General features: G+C 43.1%; 1 protein-coding gene across 2 annotated transcripts in view; it reads right to left on the reverse strand.

Annotated features, from left to right (window-relative positions):
* The window catches only part of SLIT2 (slit guidance ligand 2), a 418,221-nt gene extending 403,434 nt beyond the window's left edge, over window positions 1–14,787 (reverse strand). The window contains exons 1-3 of one of the 2 annotated variants that reach the window (XM_003411373.4): window positions 13,992–14,787; window positions 11,240–11,311; window positions 9,986–10,057 (exon numbers count right to left, since the gene is read on the reverse strand). In XM_003411373.4, coding sequence (XP_003411421.1) covers window positions 9,986–10,057; window positions 11,240–11,311; window positions 13,992–14,170 — 323 coding nt within the window. In that variant the 5' untranslated portion in view covers window positions 14,171–14,787. Of the gene's footprint in view, window positions 1–9,985; window positions 10,058–11,239; window positions 12,765–13,991 lie in introns of those variants that run through there. The other variant, XM_064286010.1, reaches the window with a different exon arrangement.
* Between the last annotated feature and the right edge of the window lie 6,115 nt (window positions 14,788–20,902).

A 20,902-nucleotide genomic window follows, 5' to 3' on the forward strand; every position in this document is an offset into this window, starting at 1 on the left:
GAGTCAATATCAATCCATGGGACCTATCAACAACAACTTTTTTCTGAAAGATTACAGCCTTCAAATCCCTATGGGGCAGGCAGTTCTACTCCATCACATGCGGTTGCTATAAGTCAAAATGGACTTCATGGAACCTAACACCAACTTTTTTCTGGCACAGCCCCTGCGGTATCTGCCCCAAGTTTTATGCCCCTCTCTGTCTGTTAGTGGTGGGCTGCATGTTGCTATGATACCGAATTCAGCCCTGGTGGCACAGTGGTTAAGCATTTAGCTGTGTTCAGCTGCTAACCAAAAGATCCACGGTTCAAGTCCACCAGCCACTAATTGGAAATCCTATGGGACAGTTCTATTCCGTCCTATAGGATCGCTATGAGTCAAAATTGACTTGACGGGCAACAGGTTATGATGCTGAACAGGTTTCACGGAGCCTCCAGATTAAAGCCTGGCAGTCTTTCAAAAATCAGTCAATGAAAACCCTATGGAGCACAATGTTTCGATCTACAAACAATTGTGGCAATGGCACAGGGCCTGGCAGCATTTCATTCCCTTGTGCATGGAGTCACCTTGGGTCAGGGGCTGACTTGGGTGCAACTAACAACCAGCTAACCAAAGCCCACCACCAAACCTACTTCAGTGCAGCCTAGATTGCAGGTACCTTTTTCTTTCCATGAAACCCTTCCTCCTCTTCTCAACATCACCTGAAGTTGGAAGGAACTCAATGTATTTAAACAAATTTAGATACTTAAGTGATTGTTAGCTTCTACTAGCTTTCTCGTCAATAGGCCTACAAGTAGCACAATTTCTAATACCGGGAGAAGGTAGAGATTTTAGACTGTATTCATTATCTTAATATTATGATTTTCATAGCCCAATTGATCCTTAATTCATTCCATAAGTAATAGCTAGCAAGTACTGAGCTAACTATGTGCCAGGCACTGTTCTGAGAGGTTTACATGGGTTATCTCATTCATTCTTCACAGCCACCCTGAACAGCCACCACTATTACCGCCATTATGGACATAGGCACACAGCTAGTAGGCAGCAGAGCTAGAACTTGAACTTGACACCCTCTAAACTACCCCTCTCAGAAAGAGACAGTCTAATCGTACCTCCACAATAATTCAGACTGATGTAAGGCTGAAATATTCCTCTTCACCAATCTTTTTCTTGGGAAAAACAGTTTTATATACTCCGTATCTTAAACATTTATGAAATACTATCTAAAAATAAAACACTAAGCTTTATTATTTAAAAAAAAAAAAAACTAACTCTAAGTTCAGATCACTGTTTTAAACACTTATTTAAAATACCTAAAATTGAGAGAAAAATGAAAATATATATGAAACATTTTTCTCTAAATTCAAGTAGTTTATCATAATTTCACAAAAACCATTATGGAATGATCTTACTATATCTAAACTCACCATGATACATTTCTGTTCTGAACATAAGATGAGGCAGTGTCACAGAAAAAAGGGGAGACAACTTGATAAATGATGTAGAAAAGCAGTACAACCATGCTTTTTTCTTTAAGAGTATCAATATACTTTTGATTCCTGTTTTTCTACTCTCTCTTCTACCAGTGCTAAGGTTAAATGGAAATACGAACACCAAAAAGAGAAAAAAAAGTAAATTTTTTCCCAAAATAATCAGTAAAGGGTAAATTTTACAAGCAGTCATGTACGATGACCAGAAATTAAATTCTTAACTTTAATACCAACTTTTTTTTTTAAAGCAGAATTACTTGAAAGACCATTAAGATGTATAATCAACACTAAATAAAGCTGGCAAAAAAGTAACAATTCCTAACGCTCCAGCAAAATTTCTTAGCTGTTTGAAGAGGACAATGTCATAAAAACTCCAAAGTAAATGAGTTAAAGAAGTCAAAACGTGATGGTCACAGAACAGGAAAACGGTGTGTAGTGCATCGTGGAGGATGATTTATGGGAGCCAATAGGAATCAGTCCCATTAAACAAGCCAGGTGGGTCAACTGCCATTGTTTGGAGCGAGGACACTCAATTGTGCCCAAGGACAGAGAACAGGTGTAAAGGCACACCTGGCCCTTGTGTCCTCACCCTCTGGATGGAATCTGCCCACAAGACTCCAGAACTGATTGAGAACTCTCTGGATAGTAAAATTCATGGTTTAGAAAGGTGTGCACTGTCTGTGGCTTAGATACTTTTTCTTAGTGCAGAAATGAAAATGGATCCCAATAACTGTTTCCTTTGTGTTTCTTCAAGCAGATAAGGAATCTTGCAGTAGCATTAGAAAGGGTTACACTTCTTCTCCAGCCCTTTTTAGTGACTGTTTTGCACCTTAACAGGCTTTAAAGTAATTCTGGCTTAAAAAAAAAAAAAAGGTATTAAGTTTAAGGATTTAACGCCTCGTCATTGCACAAGAATCTCTGCTTTATTTATTTATTTTTTCTTTGTTGATTATTTTGGAAATAAATGTGAGCCTGAGAGGGGTGAATGATCCTTCAGTGGCTGCACAAAACCCTAGCCTCTGAAATCCTGGTTCGTAAAGCCTCAATTTGAAGGACAGGCTTAGCATTATTGATAAGAATTGTTTTTAATTATTATCAGCCAGCTGCTCCTGGGCCTCTTGTCCATGGGTAGAGGTTACAGTCACTTTTTTCAACCTTCATCTTGATTCAACTGATAATTGTAACTTTACCTCCATTCAAAATGCAAAATGACAATAATTTTACTGAAGCCAGTGAGAAATGCATACCTATAGAGGTAATCCTATCTGGAAATAAGGCTTGTTATATTAATGTTAATAAGGCCCAACCAGTGTAATGGAGCCCCGGTGGCACAGTGGTTAAGAGCTCAGGTTGCTAACCAAAAGGTCAGCAGTTCGAATCCACCAGTCACTCCCTGGAAACCCTATGGAGCAGTTCTACTTTGTCCTGTAGGATCACTGAATCAGAATCAACTGGATAGCAATGGATATCAGTGTAGGGTGTGTTCTAAACCTCACACTTCTGGATTATAAGGAGCAGCACAGGCAGAGATAAGGGAGCACAGACAGAGGGGAAGACAGGTACTATCTGATGAAGATGGAGGCAGATGAAGCTACAGGCCCAGGAACACCAAGGGTTGCAGGCCACTAGAGGCTGATACAAAGAACCTGCCCTTAAAGCCACATTCTGAACTTGGACTTCTAGCCTCCTGAACTGTGAGGAAATAAACTTCCATTCCTTAAAGCCACCTGCTTGCGGTATTTTTGTTACATCAGCACTAGTACTCTAAGACAACACCTGCCAATGTTCCATGAAGCACCAAGCAACAGCTGAGCAAGTCACAAGGAGAACAGGGCACCTAGGCTCTCCTTGCCTGCTCTACTGCCAAAGCTTCCAAGGGCGGCACATGGCCAGCTTCGAAGCCCTCGCTTGCATCCAATGGAGTCATCTGCTGAAATATTCTCTTAAAACACTCCTCTTATTTCGATAATGCCCTATCAGCCCTATTGCTACAAAGCTTTCATTCTGAAATCGTTTCCTCCAATATTCCGTCCAGACTGACAGCTACAACTTGCTTTGAAAAAAATGTAAGGGCAATAAATATGAAGTCTGCAGAGAGAAAGCTTCTCATTCCACTTAAAGTTGTGGAATTCAGTCCCAAAGGCATGATTCAAAGAGCAAGGTGTCCAGAATGAATGAATGACAGAATTAAATGTAAAATATTTGACAATCGCCGCTTCCACAAATACATTGTAACAGTGCAAACTAAACGACTCATTTCAGGGGAGGCATAAAGGACATAAAGGACAGCATCCGGCAAACACTGTCACAAAGGATGAGCCCAAAACAGATGTGGGAAAAATAAACAGCCTTGCTGCTTCAGAATTTATAAAACGGTCCTGGAAGAGCAAACAGGCCTTCTCTCCACCGTTCAACTTCAAGGCCCCTAAAAAAGTACCACATGAGAAATCCTCTCAGATGGATTCATTTTCTTGCCAAAGGGAATAACAATGCACATAGCATTAAAGCCTTACGTTATAGAAATTAACATAATAAATAAAGATAAGCGTAATATAAAATACTTAAGGTCATTTATAAATAAATGAACATAATTGACGTTTAGTGGATATCAGAGATGAAGTTGATAAGAAGAAAAATGATAACTGACACCATTTTTATCTCACAGGATCTACATACTCAGCCTTTGTTACACAGTTTGGTACTTTCTTTGAAGAGCCTTCCTCAAAAAATGATTGCAGTGATTTTAAATTCAGCTGTAAAGCTGCCAGAGAAGAATTCTTTTGCGATGGGGCTTGCATTCTTTTTCAAGATTAGCACTGCCAACGTGCTCTTGCTTTAAGAAAAGGAATGTGTTATGTGTTGCCTATAGACTAGTGGGATTAGCCAGGAGAGAAATTCTCTACGTCCCTGATGAACAGGGAATAAGTGGAGCTTTCCTTCAGACCTGTTCTACAACATATTCTTTACTTGAACTCATGTGTAGAAACCTACAACAAAAATCCTGGAACACAGGAGTTGCTAAGCCTCACAACGTCTTCACATGGTTATGACTGGTGGGTGCTTGCAGCAAGAACTAACTTAGCATGACCTTAAAAGATGAAGTACCCTTTATATAGTCTTTCAGGAGGTTGTATGGAAACCCTGGTGGCATAGTGGTTAAGTGCTACGGCTGTTAAGCAAAGTGTCGGCAGTTCAAATCTGCCAGGCGCTCCTTGGAGACTCTATGGGGCAGTTCTACTCTGTCCTATAGGGTCGCTATGAGTCAGAATTGACTCGACAGCACTGGGTTTGGTTTTTTGGTTTTGGGAGGCTGTAGTGTTTTTAGTGTTAAGAGAATTTACAGCTCTACTGCATTTGGATTTAGATCCCTGGGTGGTACAGACGGTTAAGCATTCAACTACTAACGGAAAGGTTGGCGGTATGAATTCACCCAATGGCACTGCAGAAGGAAGACCCAGAGATTCATTTCCTTAAGGTAACAGCCAAGAGAACCCTCTGGAAGGCAGTTCTACTCTGAAGCACATGGGGTCACTATGAGTCAGAATCAACTCATCAACAACGGATTTGCATGTGGTGTTTGGTATATGCATTTAGACTTGGGCCCTGGTAGTGCAGTGGTTAAGAGCTGACACTGCTAAACCAAACGGTTAACAGTTTGCATCCACCAGCCACTCGTCGGAAGCTATATGGGGCAGTTCTACTCTGTCCTATAGGGTCACTATGAGTCAGAATCGACTCAACGGCAACAGGTTTGGTTTTCGGAAAACTAAATTACTATGTTTTCTTTATAGCAACTCAGTAGAAATTTTAAAATATCTAAACAACAACTTTATTTTCCAGAATATCTTATGTGGCTTCGTTATAATAATATTTTCAGGACTCATCTTCTCAAGCAAAAAAGAAGTAACAAATGATAAAACTAATAGGAAAAATGTAATTTCAAACAGAAAGATACCATTTGAGGAGTTTAAAATGATATTTGTCTTAAAAGCAGCCATTTACACATTCTTGGTGGCAAAAGATGAACAGTCCAATTACTTGTTTCTATCACTTCTGCAATTTCCACAATTGTTAAGGCTCTAACACGATTGTAATGCTCACACAAAGTCTAAACTCCAAAATTTTCCATGGTGCACCGTAGGTTCTCATTAGCATAATTCAATAATATAAGCATTTGACTTTACAGTCTCAGGGAATAACACAATTGCCTAAAAATAACATCCTAGAAAATTTTGAAAACTTTCTCAGGCTCTTGCATTTCTGCTATCAAGGAACTTTGAAAAGGAGAAGCTGATTTTTTTTTTTTTTTTTACTACTGGAAACCTCAAGCGGCCTGGGTCCCCTTAAAAGGTCATAAAATAGAACTTAATGACTGCGCCATAATCCCATAAACTCTAAGTGAACAACAAAACTTCCTACCCACCCATGGAAGTTCTCGGCCCCACTGCAACTAAAATGATTCTCTTTTTTAATGAAAAAAAAAAAAAGTGATTTTTTTTTTTTTTTTTTTAGGACATTATGTACCAGCCGGGGAATCTTGAATTAATAATTTTGCATGGAGACTTTATTGCAGACATACCCAGGTTATCTTTTAAAGTGAAAAGGTGTACTTTGCAAAGGTTCTGCTTCTCTACTGCAGCATATTTGCCCTTTGTTTTTCCTTAATGAAATTCCACTGAATTAACTATAACTAGACCCTTTGCTACATTACATTTCAGTTGAACATTCTTACTGAACAATATAAGGCTTGCTAATGCAATACAGAAGTGCTACACTCTCAAGGCTCAATTTCCACCCCAGATCAGTGGGTACTCCTGGCAATACGCAGCATCCTAGGGAATCTGCCACTGCACATGTTAGGTCTGGGAGGAGAGTAGCAAACTGTCAAAACAGGAAGTAATGTGTTCTCACAGTGTGTAGGTGTGATTAAAACTGATCTCTTTTGCAGTGTTTCATAAGCACGTTCTGATGATGAGCATATCATCTGATGTTTTCTATACAACAGGAGAGAGAGAGGGGAGGAGAGGAGAGGGGAAGAAGAGAGGGAGGGAGGGAGGAAGACTGGAGGGAGAAAGGAAGGAAGAACTGGAGGGAGGGAGGAAGGGAGGGAGGGGAGGGAGGGGAGGGAGGGAGGGGAGGGAGGGGAGAGAGGGGAGGGAGGGGAGAGAGGGGGAGGGAGGGAGGGAGGGAGGAGAGGGAGGGAGGGAGGAGAGGGAGGGAGGGAGGGGAAGGAGGGAGGGAGGAAGGGGAGGGAGGGAGGGAGGGGAAGGAGGGAGGGAGGAACAAATGAAGGAACGATTGCCTTTTTTTAACATCCAACTACTTCTTAACATTTTGACTGAAAACACTGCATTTCATCCATTCTTTCACATGGAAAAATACCTTCTCTTTTTCTAATTATAATGCTTTGACTTAGAAATAATGATCTTATTTCATGCTACAAATTCAATTTTCATGACCCAGTTTCTGACAGATTAAAAAGTTGAACTTCTTAAAAGGCACAAATTTTGATGTCCTATTTTGGAAACCCTGGTGGCATAGTGGTTAAGAGCTACACCTGCTAACCAAAAGGCTGGCAGTTCAAATCCACCAGGCACTCCTTGGAAACCACATAGGGCAGTTCTACTCTGTCCTATAGGGTTGCTATGAGTCAGAATCGACTCGATGGCAACGGATTTGGATTTTGGATTTTCTTCTGTCTTCTTTGTTCTCTTTCTCTAGATCAATTTAAAACTCATCGAACACAAAATGAGAAGAAAGAACTTAAAACTCTGAAGCATTCCATAAAATGCCACTGGGATTGTTTTGATTTTATCACATTAAAATGAAAGTAACTTAGAAACTTGCATTATGCACAAACAAAACTAGCGTTTTTATTTTATTTTGCTCTTCACATGGGATGAAAATTAAATTGCTTTAAGACCATATGAATGGCTTTTAACAACATAAACTTGAATTTATAAACTGTTTCATGATTGAGTTCAAATGAAAATTTGGCATCTAAAGGGCTAAAAACCACAGAAGTTTACATAATGTAGTTACCTAAAAGTTAACTCAATGATTAATTCCCATTTTTCACATGGTTTCTCGAAGCTTTTTATAAAAAGAATGCCATTTTTGTGATGTTAATAACACCAACGAAAATATGAATGTATAAAACACACCATAGTAATTTGATCATGAAACTCTCTGGGTGAGTTTTCTTTCTTTTTTTTTTAGATTTTGTTCTTGTTTTCTGTTTTAAACAATATACTGAATAAAATTTTAAATGGTTTGTTTACAACAAGTTGAATACATTTTTAACCTTTGTATTTTTAGACAGAACTTGTCCTGCCATGTAATATATTTTGAAAAATAAATAAATAAATATTTGAAAAGTATATCCACAAGGTTCCTAAGAAATGGTTTTAAATTCCAGAGTCCCAAGGAGATGAATTGGCTGTCAGATAACAATGTGTTTCCATCAGATGGACTTGGCAGTTGTAAACAAAAGGAATTTTCTCAGCTTTTCCTCACAAATATGAAATATTTGCTCTCAGCCAACAGCTGGGGTGATTTAAAGAAGTCCTGCATATATATTAGTTTTCATTCAAAATTACAAATCCTCCTTCCACTATGAAATGGACTGTGTCTTTAGTAGACTGGAAGACTGTTCTGAGATGGAGTGACAATCTCAGGGCAAGTAAAAATCAAAAATAGTAAGTACTTAGAACTCTAGTTGAATTTCAAATCAGAAGGCATCTGGTTAATAATTTTGGGGGAAAGTTAATTGATTCAAGATAAAGTTCAAATGATACTTAAAAAGAGCCCTGGAAAGTAATGGGAAATTTTGTTTTGTCCTAATGTTTCTGACAATATTTAAAATGACAATGTAACCAAAAAAGACATCGCATGAAAAGCCATCAAGTCTCCTTCAGTGATTTGGAAATTGTTTAAAAATAAAAATATCGATATTCCCATGTGATTTCTAAAAGCTATTTATGAAAAAATCTTTTACCGCTTAACGTATCATCTTAAATTACCTATTCACTTCACCAATCATTTAGATTATATTCATAGTTTTTGTTTTAAATGGATAGATTAAAATACCTTTGCAAGGAACTCAGCTGGACTTAGCTATTCACGGAAGCCTATGAAAGAGGCCAAAGAATAAATACTTCTGGAGTATTTTTATATTTTAAGAGATATAATATTAGTATACTTACAAATATATTTATTATACAGTTAACCAAAGGTTTATCTTATCTTTTTTTCCCCCAAAACTAGCTCAAGGTAGCCATGTTTACATTTATTTCAAATTACACACTTATGTCCTCTAGCTTATGATATTTATCAGAAGTTTTACAGCAAAATAAATTAGACATTTCTCTGTTTAATTCATTGATGTGATAAAACTATAGTCTATACACTGTATTTACAAATATTTTAGGATTTTTTTTTCCACTTACAGACAATTACACAGAATGAACTTTTGCCCTTAAGCCTGCTAAATCTGAATATGTCCCATGCCTAAAAATGAATGTAGTATTTCAGTATTATAAATAAAATTTTAATTTTTACATAAAGTTACTATTAAGGCAGATATGGAAACTTATTAAAATAATTGTTGCTATTTTTAATGAAGCTTTTACATGCCCTTAAAATGCAAACCTACCAAAATTGGATAATCAAAATATATCAGAGCAAGGAATTTATAATTCAAATTAGACAGCCTGTCATTTATTCTATTTCAGACACAGGTTTAAAAATTCTCTTTATCCTTTATATAATAATACTCTTCAAGTACTGTATATCAATTTTTATAAGACTTTGTATCTGAATAGTAATATTATGATGTCTGAAGTCTACATTTAATCTTCTGGGGGAAAAAAAGAATTAATGATGACCATGCTTTGGTAACACAGTTTTTACTTCCATTTCTACTATTTTTTGAAATTCGTTTTCCAACAGAGGTATTCCAAAAGCCACTGTGAGATCATGTAGTAAAACTGTGAACAGAGGTTATTAACAATGTTCACCATAAGTGCAAAACATCCAAAAGCAAATATTTATCAGTAAGAATTTAAAACATTTCTTCAAATGGCACTCAGGACACACAAAACCACAGTATGAAAATTTAAATAACTATTTTTTTTTATTAGTGAAATTTATCTTTTCCATAATGCAAATAAATCATCACCCTTCTTCCTAGATAAACAAGTTAAACAAGCTAGATGAACAGTAAGAAAAACGTGTGCAAGGACCAACGCAATGGCTGCTGAGGAAGTAAGCACCTCTGTGAAAGTAAGTCTCTATTTTTGAGTTTTAATACAAGTTAGAACTACTTATCCGGAAGCTGCACTTTTTACATTTAGTCTGAAGACCACTTATTCATCTGCTTTCTTTTGTAAACTTGCAAAAGCAAGAACATGAAATTGAAGACACGGTGCCTTGAAATTCAAGTATTTTTAAAAACACGGTTACATTATTGTCATAAGTTTGGAATTGAAAATACTTACAGTCTCTCCAGCTCTTTAAGATCCTGGAATGCTCCCCTTTCAATGGTGCTAATCTTATTCTCCATAAGCTGCCTAAAATGCAAAACATAACATGAAACTTCAGGTCACCAGAAACCATCTTAATAAGTTTCAATTCAGCAACTGAAAACACGTAGCCTCCCTCCCTTGATGAAGGCCAAATACTGCTCTAGTTTGAGAGCCTATATCCCATTTAATGCTGATACACTGCAGAGAACTCGGGGAGGGAAAATAAGTAGCATACCCATCACAAAACCTGCATGGAAAAATGCTAATGGAGTTGCTCATGAACTTGATTAGTCAAAATTCTGAACTTGAAACTACGGCCTATCCTGAAGCGCGATCCGAAAAACTGCAGCTTTGATAGCTGTCTCGTGGTCACCTGATTTCAACTGAGTTTTAACTAAAAGAATCAGTATCTAGTAATTCATCACACACATATTTCTACTGACTTTATGGATATACATTAGCAATTGGAAGAATTTATAACTGCCAATATGTGTTTCTTAAAACATGAACCCTGAACCCACCATGGTCAAAAGTATAGAACCACTGGGATGTAAATATTGTCAAAGTTTTGTGGATAAAGCCAATTTTACAAAATATTGAATCTCAAATGATGGTTAACTCACTACTAATTTAACCCACTAATTAGAGAAGTAATCATACTGCAACAATTATAGAAAAGCTACAAAGTTAAAAAAAATTACTTTAAAGTAGGACCAATGTATTTTTATAGGTAAGTATTTTTCCACAAAGGCTCTCTGCTGATGAGCTGAACTGTTTAAGTTTAAAGTTAGAAACTATATGTCATTGTTTTCCCCAGAAAAGCCTGAACGTTATTAAGTAATAATAAAATACAGACCCACTTGAATTTTTTCTCATTAATCTAAAACCCTAAAAGTGTATCAAATATCTACATTACTTATTCATATTGTGAAAGCAGTTATTCTAAGTTTTTATATGCATTAAGCACTTAGGGTATGGTATAACAAACATTTGAGGTCATTTCTATTATATTGTTTCCATGGCACACTTCCAACCTTAAAATAAAAGCCTAACTTTTTATTGAAATTTCAAGTACAGTAATAAACAAAAAAGAAAACAAACCAAGATATTTTCAACTTTTGTGTTTCTGTCATTGAGTTTTCGAAACTGAGACAAAAACTGATTCGAAACACATAATCTTAAAAATGAAGCAGAAATTCTCCAAAACACAAAAAAAATCACACTTACAGAACTCTTAGATGTCGAAGACCAGCAAAATCTGTTTTAGTAATCCTTGTGATATTATTCCCATTCAAATCCCTGCAAACACAAGAAAATGAAAATTCAATTTCATATCTATTCATTTGAAGTTAAACACAGTAAAATTTAAGAGTACAAAGTAATGCTAGTTACTAAGTAGTTTACAAAATAAATGGGAAAAAGAAGGGAGTGACCTCGGAAATAAATTAAAAAAAAAAGTGTTAGGTTTAAAAAGGTCATTCTCACTGGCATGTGACAAGAAAATGAAATGAGTATATGATCACTGTAAGTTCTCTTTTGTTGCATCCTTGTGTGTATATGAAAGCACTTTCAATTTCTGCTTTTCTAAGGGTGTGTGTTTCCACAGGTATTCTTAAAAAGCAGCACTGTTATTTTATTACTGTTGCTACGCACGCTTCCCAAAAGTTTCCTTCAGGAAGTCGAAACAATTTTCTAATACTTGACTATTCAAGAACAAACTAAAAAAGGAAAAACTCTTCTTAGGTATTTTGGTAACTACACTTCTGAAGGCAAAGAAAAAAATTAGCATGCCATCAAAAGAACTGCACTTCAAAGACTTGCATTTATAGGCATTTACCTTCCAACAATTCTATGTTTGTATGAAAACTAAACTCTTCATTTGCAGCTCAGGGAACCCCGCTGTGACTGTACCGTGAAAACTACTAGCCAGGGCAAGAACGGAAAGAGTATTCAGGCCCCGACATTTTTGTAAAGATTTCAGCATCAGTTTTACTCCTGGAGCCACAGCCCCCTTTCTGGCATATTAAGTCAAGATTCTAAACTTGCCCCGGATCCAATCATTTGAAGCAAAACCAGGTTTTGCTGTGGTTTCAATGCTCTGCTTCGTGGCAGGAGGCCCTAGTTTACCACCTTTTACCTTCGACTTTTAAACAGCATGTTTGAAATCTGTATTTAAAGTGTTCACTTTTTCAGTGATCGAACTTTATAAGCAGCAATGAGTATTTTTGAAACTATTTATAGATCCTTCCTAGGAATACTTCTGAAACGCAATTGATTTTTTCTGAGTTCAGTCCTTTTTGTTGAGTAAGACGTGTCAGTGTTTAAAGTTTAAACTATTCTGAATAGCACGGAATGACAAGTGCTCAAAAGAATTCTGCATTGCTTCTCTGCCTTTCTCCCCGACCCACTTTTCCTAGCTGAGCAAAGTACCATCAAGTTGTTCCTGAGAATGGTTGGAGTCTTATGGCTATTCGATTAAAAAAAACAAAAACAAAACTTGAATTTCCCCAAGCCAAATGTGGTGGATCACATTTTGACAAGACACCCCGGGTAGGGCCCCAACTTATTCTGCACTGCAGGTCTGGGAAGAAAAGAGGAAAGGGGGGGTAGCCCAGTGCGCCTCGCGGGCCAGAGGTAACTATTTGCAAAGAAAAGAAGGAGCTCAACGTTTAAAGGTTTGCTGAGGGCGAGGGGAATGGGTTGGATAAGAACTACTCAAGGCGCCACGGGCCGCGCAGGTGGAGACTTGTGGGTCAGAGTGGGTCCTCTCCACTGCCCCCCACCCGGGGCGAAGGGGCCGGGGAGCAAAGCCCGGGCGCGGAGGCCCGAGCCGCCCTCGGCCTGCGCCTGCGGGGCCCACGCGCAATTGCGCGAGCCGAGCGCGCCGAGGGCGCTGGGGCGGCGCGAGGCGGCGGCCTCGGCGTTCACAAAGAGAATGGCCTCCATGCTCCACTTCCCTGAACTCGGGAAGCTCCCACAAGGAGCGCGTGGGCCGTCACCACCAGGGCTGCGTTTACTTCTTCATTAGAGCTTTGCAGAGGCAGGGAGGCGGGGATGTCTGCGGGCAGCGGAGCGCGGAGAGGAGGAAAGGGAGCTGCTGCCACGTGAAGAAGCGCAGAAAACTGCCAGAAAGGTGGACAGGGACACTGGGGCTCAGCAGGAAGGGCTGGAGGGAGCAGCCGAGGGCCGCGGGGTTCCCGAAGCAGGCAGCCCGACTAGGCTGGTGCCCGCTGGAGAACCAGCTCCAACTTCGCCTGGACTAGGGGACGTGGTCCTCCTCTGCAGGTGCCCGCTCTGCCACATCCCCTGGGGCTGCCACCGCCTCCTCCCCGGGGAGAGGGGGCGGGGAAAGACTGGCGGGTGGCTCGCGGCCACCGGGCGAGCTGCCGCCGTCCAGGGACGCCCCTCCCTCCACGGCCTGTGCGAAGCGCCCCCGGGCGGCCCCGGCTGCCGCACGGCCCCTTCTCCACCTCCCCCCCCCCCCGCCCAAGGGACAGCGACACAAAGCCGGGAAGCAGAGGTTTCCCTTTCGAGTCCCCGCGCCAGTCCTCCACCACTAGAGAGGGGACTTAGCTGTGAAACCGACCCGAGTGTCTACAACTGCAATGTGACTTCGTCTGCAGAGTCAGAGAAGCAAAGTCGCGTCTCTTTCGCCTCAGGCACCCGCAAGCACTTGTCCCCCACCTCCCAGCTTCCCAGCCAGAAGAAGTCGCTCGCGCGTGGTGGGACTCGAACGGGACGAAGAGACCGAGTGTCCGGCGGGGCTGCCAATGGGTCCGCCCCTCCCGGGATAGTGCCCCCTCCCTGGGTAGTGCGCACTCTCGCCCTTCGCCCTTCTGGAGAGCCCAACCCCAGGATGAGCGGGCAGGAAGGCTGCCTCACGCAAAGGTCCTTGAGCCACTTGGTCCCTCTAGTCGTGAGGCTAGGGTATGCGACTCCGACGGCGGGAGGGAAAGGCAAGGAAAAAGCCCATACTCACAGCCTCTCTGTGTTGCGCGGAATATTCCTGGGCACGCTGCGCAGCGCCAGCCCGTGACAGTCCACCGTGCTGCCTGAGCAGGAGCACTGCGCCGGGCACGCCTGTGGCGCCACCTCGTTCAGAACCGCCAGCACTAACCCCAGCGACAGGGACAGCGTCTGCAAGCCAACGCCGCGCATCTTCCCCCGCCGCCTCCTTGATCGTCGGCGTCCGGGGTTTCTCTTTAGGTCGCTGCTCCGAGGAAGCGCGCAGCGCTCGAGATCCAGTGGCCTGGCGTGGGGCTAGCAGTCCAGAATAGCCGGTGAAAATGTGCGAAAATAATGAGGCAACAACAGTAATATTGAAGACAGCAGAGCGAGCGCTGGCACACGCCTTCCTCCTCCCTCTCCAACCGCCTCCAGCAGGGCAGACGCTCCTTGGGCAACTTTAGGTCCTGAAGATCAATCGTCCGGTCCAAGGCTGCAAGGAGACGCCAAGAGCAAAGGAAGGAGATGAGGCGTCGTCTGTCTTCTAAGGATCGACTTGGCGGTAAAAAAAAAAAAAAAAAGCTGAGGCCCCCAAAGGCCACGAAGATGCAGGGGCTAGTTGCGCGGAGGGGTGAGGGGTTAGGTACTACGATCCCGCGCACTCCCTGTACAAATCTGATTCCAGAGGGGAGGGTACAAGGCAGAGGAAGGGTCGCAATAGGAATGCTGGCCCCAATCGAAGTGGGCTCCCAGAAACTAGAAGGCGCAGGAGCTCCACTGGCAGGGGGCTGAGGGTGCCCGGGGACTGAGCATGGCGCGCGGGGGCGCACGGGGCAGGCGCGCAGCCCGGGGGGCGCGGGGCGGCGCTGCGGAGTGCCGGGCGCAGCTCACGCGCTTTTTCCCTGGTTCGCCGCAGCCCGGACCGGCCCTCGCCGGCTCCCAATAGCCGAGAGCGATTTGCAGACACACATGCACTTCGCTTGAGGGTGGCTCGGCAATCCCGCCTCCCGCCAGGCGTCCTTGGCGACGCTCCGCACCAGGGCCTGCCCCCGAGGTCACGCAGGAAAGACAAAAGGGCAGTCGGGCCGCCGCAGCCGGCAGGAATATCCACTAGTCACGACCCCAGCAGAGAAAATCCAAGAGGCCAAGTTGAGGACGCGAGCTTCTCCGAGGGCGAGGGGGGGCCGGTTGGGGCAAGATTTTCAGGCAGGCAGGCCGATAAGAGTGGAAAGGCCAAGGTGAGGGTGTTAGCGTCCCAGGTCTTGCCGGGGTGTCTTGGAGGAAGGCGAGGTGGCAGGCGGACCGCTGGGATCCGCTACTCCGGGATTGAGCCCAGGCGCCAGCAGAATGGCAGTCGTGTGTGCGCGCGTGTGTCAGCCACTCTGGTCTCCCGGATACGCCGCAGCTCCGCGGCAGACACCTGATGGCAAAGGTGCAAGAAATAAGAGCAGGCCTCCCGGGCGGGCGCAGCTCCTCGGCAGTCGCCCACAAGTGCGTCCTCCTCCTCAAAGTGCAGGAACTTTTCCCAGGCTTTGGATCCCGTCCCCTAAGGCGGACGGGCTCCACCGACGTTGCGACGCCGCCCCTCTCCTGGCGGTGCACCTGACTCAGCGGCCGCAGTCCCGAGCCGCCCGACTCCTTCCAGCCCCTTCCCCTCTCCCGGATGCTTTCTTCGCCTCCTGGTCCGCGGAGGGGTTTGGGGAGAGGGTAGGCGGCAACGGAACACTGGGACTCGGTGGCTCCGCAGGCTCCGAAGCCCCCAGCAAGAGTCTAAACAATAGGACGGACGCAGCAGCCCAAGTCTCGCTCGGCTGCGGGAAGGTGGGTTGTTGTTGCAACTGGAGTTGTCCCCTCAGGCTGCCTGGCGCAGCGCTCGGCCGAACAAAAACCCGGCCCGCGCCTCCGGAGCTGGCCGCGGGCACGGGACGCCCCCCTTTCTGCTCAGCACGCCCGCCGGGCCCGGCACGCTCGGCAGCTCCCGCCCGCGCCCGGGAGCCACAGTGCTCCCATCACTCGCCGTCACCGCCGCCTTTTCTAACCACGGTCTGCGGCAGGCACCGCCGCCGCCAGCCTCTGCCGTCCGGGCGCTTCCCAAATAAATATCCCCAAGTCAGAAGTTAAGCCGGCGCGGCCCTTATATACCCGCCCGAGCGCCCACCCCCTCCGCCCCGCCCCGCCCCGCGCGCCCGGCACCGCCCACTGGCTGCGCGCGAGGAGCCAGCACCTCGCCGGGGAGAGGTGAGGGCCGCGGCTGCCAGCGCCAGGCGGCGGCGGGCGGCGCGCGGGGACGCGCCTCGGCTAGCTCGCGCCTTCGCTCCCACGCCCGCCAAAGTTGCCCGAGGAAGGAGGCTCTCGGGCCCCCAGGCCCAGAGATGACCCCGGCTCGGAGACGGTGGTTAACAACCGGGGAATGGGGGAAGGAGGGCGACTTTGAACGCGACTCCTAAATGGTGCTGCCAATGCCTCTGCTGCAGCTTTTGCCACGGGATCCTAAGGGGGCTGCTCAGTGTTTGCAACGCAGGGAAAGAGAGAGGCAGGGAGATTATGATTTTTAAAAAAAAAAAAAAAAAGCCGAAATAGATCTGCCTACGCTCACAGACACACGTGTGTATTTTTAGGAGCTTAAAAGTTCAGAGTTTTTGCAAGTTGGAAAACGGTGGTTTCAACCTTCTCCCCGGTCTTCCCTACTCTAAGCCACCCTCTTCCGCTTAACCCTTTCTTTATATTCACGCACTTAGCAACGACGTGCTCCGTGACGCCTTGAATATGCAATACGCTCACAAAACTCTAAGGGCTGGAATATGCCTGTGTGATTTTACTCTTAGGAAGGAAAGGAGGCAAAAATCCTTAGCAACGCACACTGTACCAGAAGGTTTCTTTTATTTTAGGGCAGTTCTGTATATTTTTAACTCGTCTCTGTTCAAAAGAGTGTTTCCTTGTTTCTTCTTGTCTCTTTAGTGTGATGTGTGTCTGGCAACAGTGTGATGCGTAGCCTGCCCCCCACCCCCACCCAAGCAAAAACAAGTGTCACTATTGGTTTTAATAAATGGCATCTAAATGAATCCACGCTTTCCCTTGACTTTAAAACGCGTCGTGTCCTTCTTCCTAGTCCTATTGCACCTTAACAGGACTTTCACAGGAATTTGTGCAAGCCTCCAGCTTACCAGCCTCACTGTATGGTACCCACAAATGTAGCTCTTCTTATAACTGTCTGACTCCCCAGTGAGATGGAAATCCTGGTGGTATAGTGGTTAAGTGCCATGCCTGCTAACCAAAGGGTCGGCAGTTCGAATCCACTAGGTGCTCCTTGGAAACTCGTTGGAGTAGTTCTACTCTGTCCTGTAGGGTTGCTATGAGTCGGAATCGACTCCACGGAACTGGGTTTACTTTTTTTGGGTCCCTGGTGAAAGGAAGAGGATCTGTCCAATTCTTATTTGTATTTCTAGCATCTAACAAAATGTCTGGCACACAGTAGGTGCCCTGGTGGTAATTGATTCCTTTAACACCAGAATAGACTCAACCTGAAATCTCTGCAATATCCCTATTAAGTTTTTCCTAGTTTGATTTTTGAAAATAGTCTTTCATAGTGACTGCCTCTACCTACTTAGGTCATGTCGCCTTCTGGAAAATGTAAAGCCTTATAGAGGACTATTCCAAAGACGGGGGACTCATCAGATAACTGAATCTGAACTCTTAGGATTACGCATTTTAGTGACAGATTTATATCGCTCTGTTCTTTTAAACACTTCAAGATGTTTAGCAATGATTAACTCATTTGTCATTCCAGATTTTGGCTTAAAGATCTGTTATATAACTTCCTTCCGAAACCAAACCCAGTGCCCTCGAGTCGATTCCGACTTAATAGCGACCCTGGGCACTGTGTTTTGTTTTTTTTTCAGGACACAGTAGGACTGCCCCATAGAGTTTCCAAGGAGCGCCTGGGGGATTCGAACTGCCACCCCCTTGGTTAGCAGCCGTAGCACTTAACCACTACACCACCTTAAGAAAGAGGAAGTAGAAGCTGGAAGTGACATCCTCCTGTGAGCGAAAGGAGATAAAGAGCAAGTACCAATCGTTGATGAAGGACTTCTCCCCCAGGGAATATTCTTTAGTCAGCACCAGTAAATTGTGATTAAAATATGTCTGCTACTATACTAATTCATTTAATTTCACAGCTTTGATACCTTGTCAACAAGAAAACGTGAGTATTTATATACATCTTCATCTACCGCATTGAATTGCTGTTCTCTATTTTAATTGCAAAACCATATCTCTGCAGTCCCAATATTCATAAATAATGTTATCTCTATTGAGGCACAAATAAAAGTCAAAGACATGAGTTCAGGTTTGATTTATTTCTCAGGATCACTTCCCATTCTGTGTGAAACAGTAAAGGAGCTGAAAAAAACATCCATGGCAAAATCCCCATAGAAGCATATTTTTTTAATTTTATGCAAAATTTCAGTAAGGTATGCCCAATGTACTATATTAAGAAAAAGAAGGAAGACTAATTCCTGAGAAACATGGCACATTAATTTCATTGTATTATCAACTTTTCAGTTAATAAAGGGACATATACAGGTGAGTGACCGGGTGCCTTGTTTTCAAAACTATTACTATATTATTATATATAATACAATATTATCAGTATCGTTATAGGTTGTTTGTTGGAGGCCTGGAAGGGCTGAGTAACATTAATTTCTAGGTCTTAATTTTTTCTGGATTATTTTGCTCCCAAATGAGTTCTCAGTTTCCCTTTGACTCCTAACACACAGCCCAAAGAAAGCCTTCTGCGGTGCCTCTTGTCACCACATGAGGTCTCCATAAATCCTGACCTAGATAAAGCAAAAGTGGGATCCACAATGGTCAACCTTGAAGTCTCCTCTTACCTTGGGAGAAAAAAAATCCAGTTGCTAGAATAATTTAGGAGACCATTTAGATACTTAAAACCCCATATGGTTAAAAAAGAGAAAACACCATTCTCCAAGTTTGCATCTTCTCTGGGATAAGAAAAAAATTGCGAAATTGGAATATATAGGAAAAAGAAGTAAGAAAAGAGAATTACTGAAAAGAGTTAAATAAGAATAAAAATTATAGCCCGATTTTTTTTTAAACCAGTGGAGAACAGTCATAGCACTGATCAAACTCATGAAGATTACAAAATACTTCTTCAGAGTTTAACTGCCTTTATGCTATTTATTTTCCTTTGTTGCAAAATGCATTCATGTTAATTGTATAATTTTTCTCACAATATCTTTGTATTGAAAGTATAAGTATAGACCCATAACATCACAGAGATTAAGATTTAATAAAGTGTGCTTCATGTCTACTAAGTGCCAAGTTATTTGATAGAGTTGAGCCCACACCACAATGAAGACGGTTGCTGTTTTACTCTTCAAAGTGAAGACACTTGTCTTCAGCCAGCCACAGCCAATTAAATGGCAGAGCTGAAGTTGGAACCCAAGTTTTCAGACTCCAAGCCTCTATTGATTCTCCCACGCTGTATCTGTAGCTCCTCAGAAACTCCTGGGGATGAAAGGATCTATAAGTTCATCAGAAACTATCGCCCTCATATCGATGTTCACTTATTTCTACACACAGTGTTTTTGGTCATCCAGAGGGAGCCGATAAAAGCAAGCGTCCCCAGGATCCACTCTCTAAGGCTACAGAGGCCAACGAGCATCTAGAAGAAGCTAAAACCTTCAGATGATTCTCTAGGGCGGTGTTACTCAGAGTGTGATCCTTGTGCCAGCAGCATCTGAATCCTTGAGAACTTGTTAGAAATGCAAACTCTTAGGCAACAACTCAGACCCACAGAATCAGACTGTGGAGGTAGGGCCAGAAGTCTGCGTTCTAACAAGCTCTCCGAGGGATTTTCCTGCTTACTATCGTTTGAGACCACCACCAATCTGTCAGTTTGTCGTACTGTAGTGGCTTCATGGTGCTATGATGCTGGAAGCTATGCCCCCAGTATTTTAACCCTTTTGCGTACCAAATATTTTCTGCTTTTGATTTTTTGCTGATACCATGTGTTTTCACTCATGGAAGCATGCTGAATCATTGAGTGTGTACGAATTTTTGGTAGGTAGCAAAGATTTTTTTTTCTTGCCGCTTCTCACAAGCCTACCCTAAGTGTTTTGTGGTACATCTGAAGTACCACTATTTATACCCCAGAATCTCCACCAGGGTCTATTGGTACATATGTGCAACAAATAAAATTTTCCAAATTTCTATTTTTCCTACTAAAAATTCAGACACTTTATACAATACTCTGTAAAAACAGTAATTTGTGGCACAGGCCCATTTCTTCAGTTTCAAATGGTCTTAAAGGCCTCTGCCTTGTGGCAGCACGCACTATCAATGGTGCAGCAGCTTCCCAATAAACCTTCAGAAGGAGAAAAATTACTTGGTCCCTAGAGGCACCCATGAGCGTGAAAGGATTAGATACCAGCAGGGTTACCCACGGTGGGCAGGTTTCAGTGGAGTTTCCAGACTCATACACACTAGGAAGAAAGGCCTGGTGATCTGCTTCTGAAAACTGGCCAATAAAAACGTTAAGAAGCACAATAGAATATTGTTCGATACCGTGCTGGACGACGAGCCCCCAGGTAGAAAGGCACTAGACAATGGCTGCAACAGTGGACTCAAACATAACAACAGTCACAATGATGGCACAGGACTCAGGCAACGTTTCCTTCTGTTATACCTAAAGTTGTCATGAGCAGAGCTGACTGGACGGCAACTAACAGCAAATAACAACTGATAAGTTTCAGAATTATTAATCTACAGCTACTTTGTGGCTGTATATAAGCCACCATAAGTACGTTGAATCCAGCAACAATGAATGATAGTGCCTGCTCCATTCATTGGTTTCAGATTCTCCTTTTCCTGGGGTTTAACAATTGAACGTTCCTGATAACCTCTAGGGGGCACCAAAATATTTTC

Source organism: Loxodonta africana, chromosome 5 (assembly GCF_030014295.1).
Source record: "Loxodonta africana isolate mLoxAfr1 chromosome 5, mLoxAfr1.hap2, whole genome shotgun sequence".
Classification (NCBI taxonomy): Eukaryota; Metazoa; Chordata; class Mammalia; order Proboscidea; family Elephantidae; genus Loxodonta; species Loxodonta africana.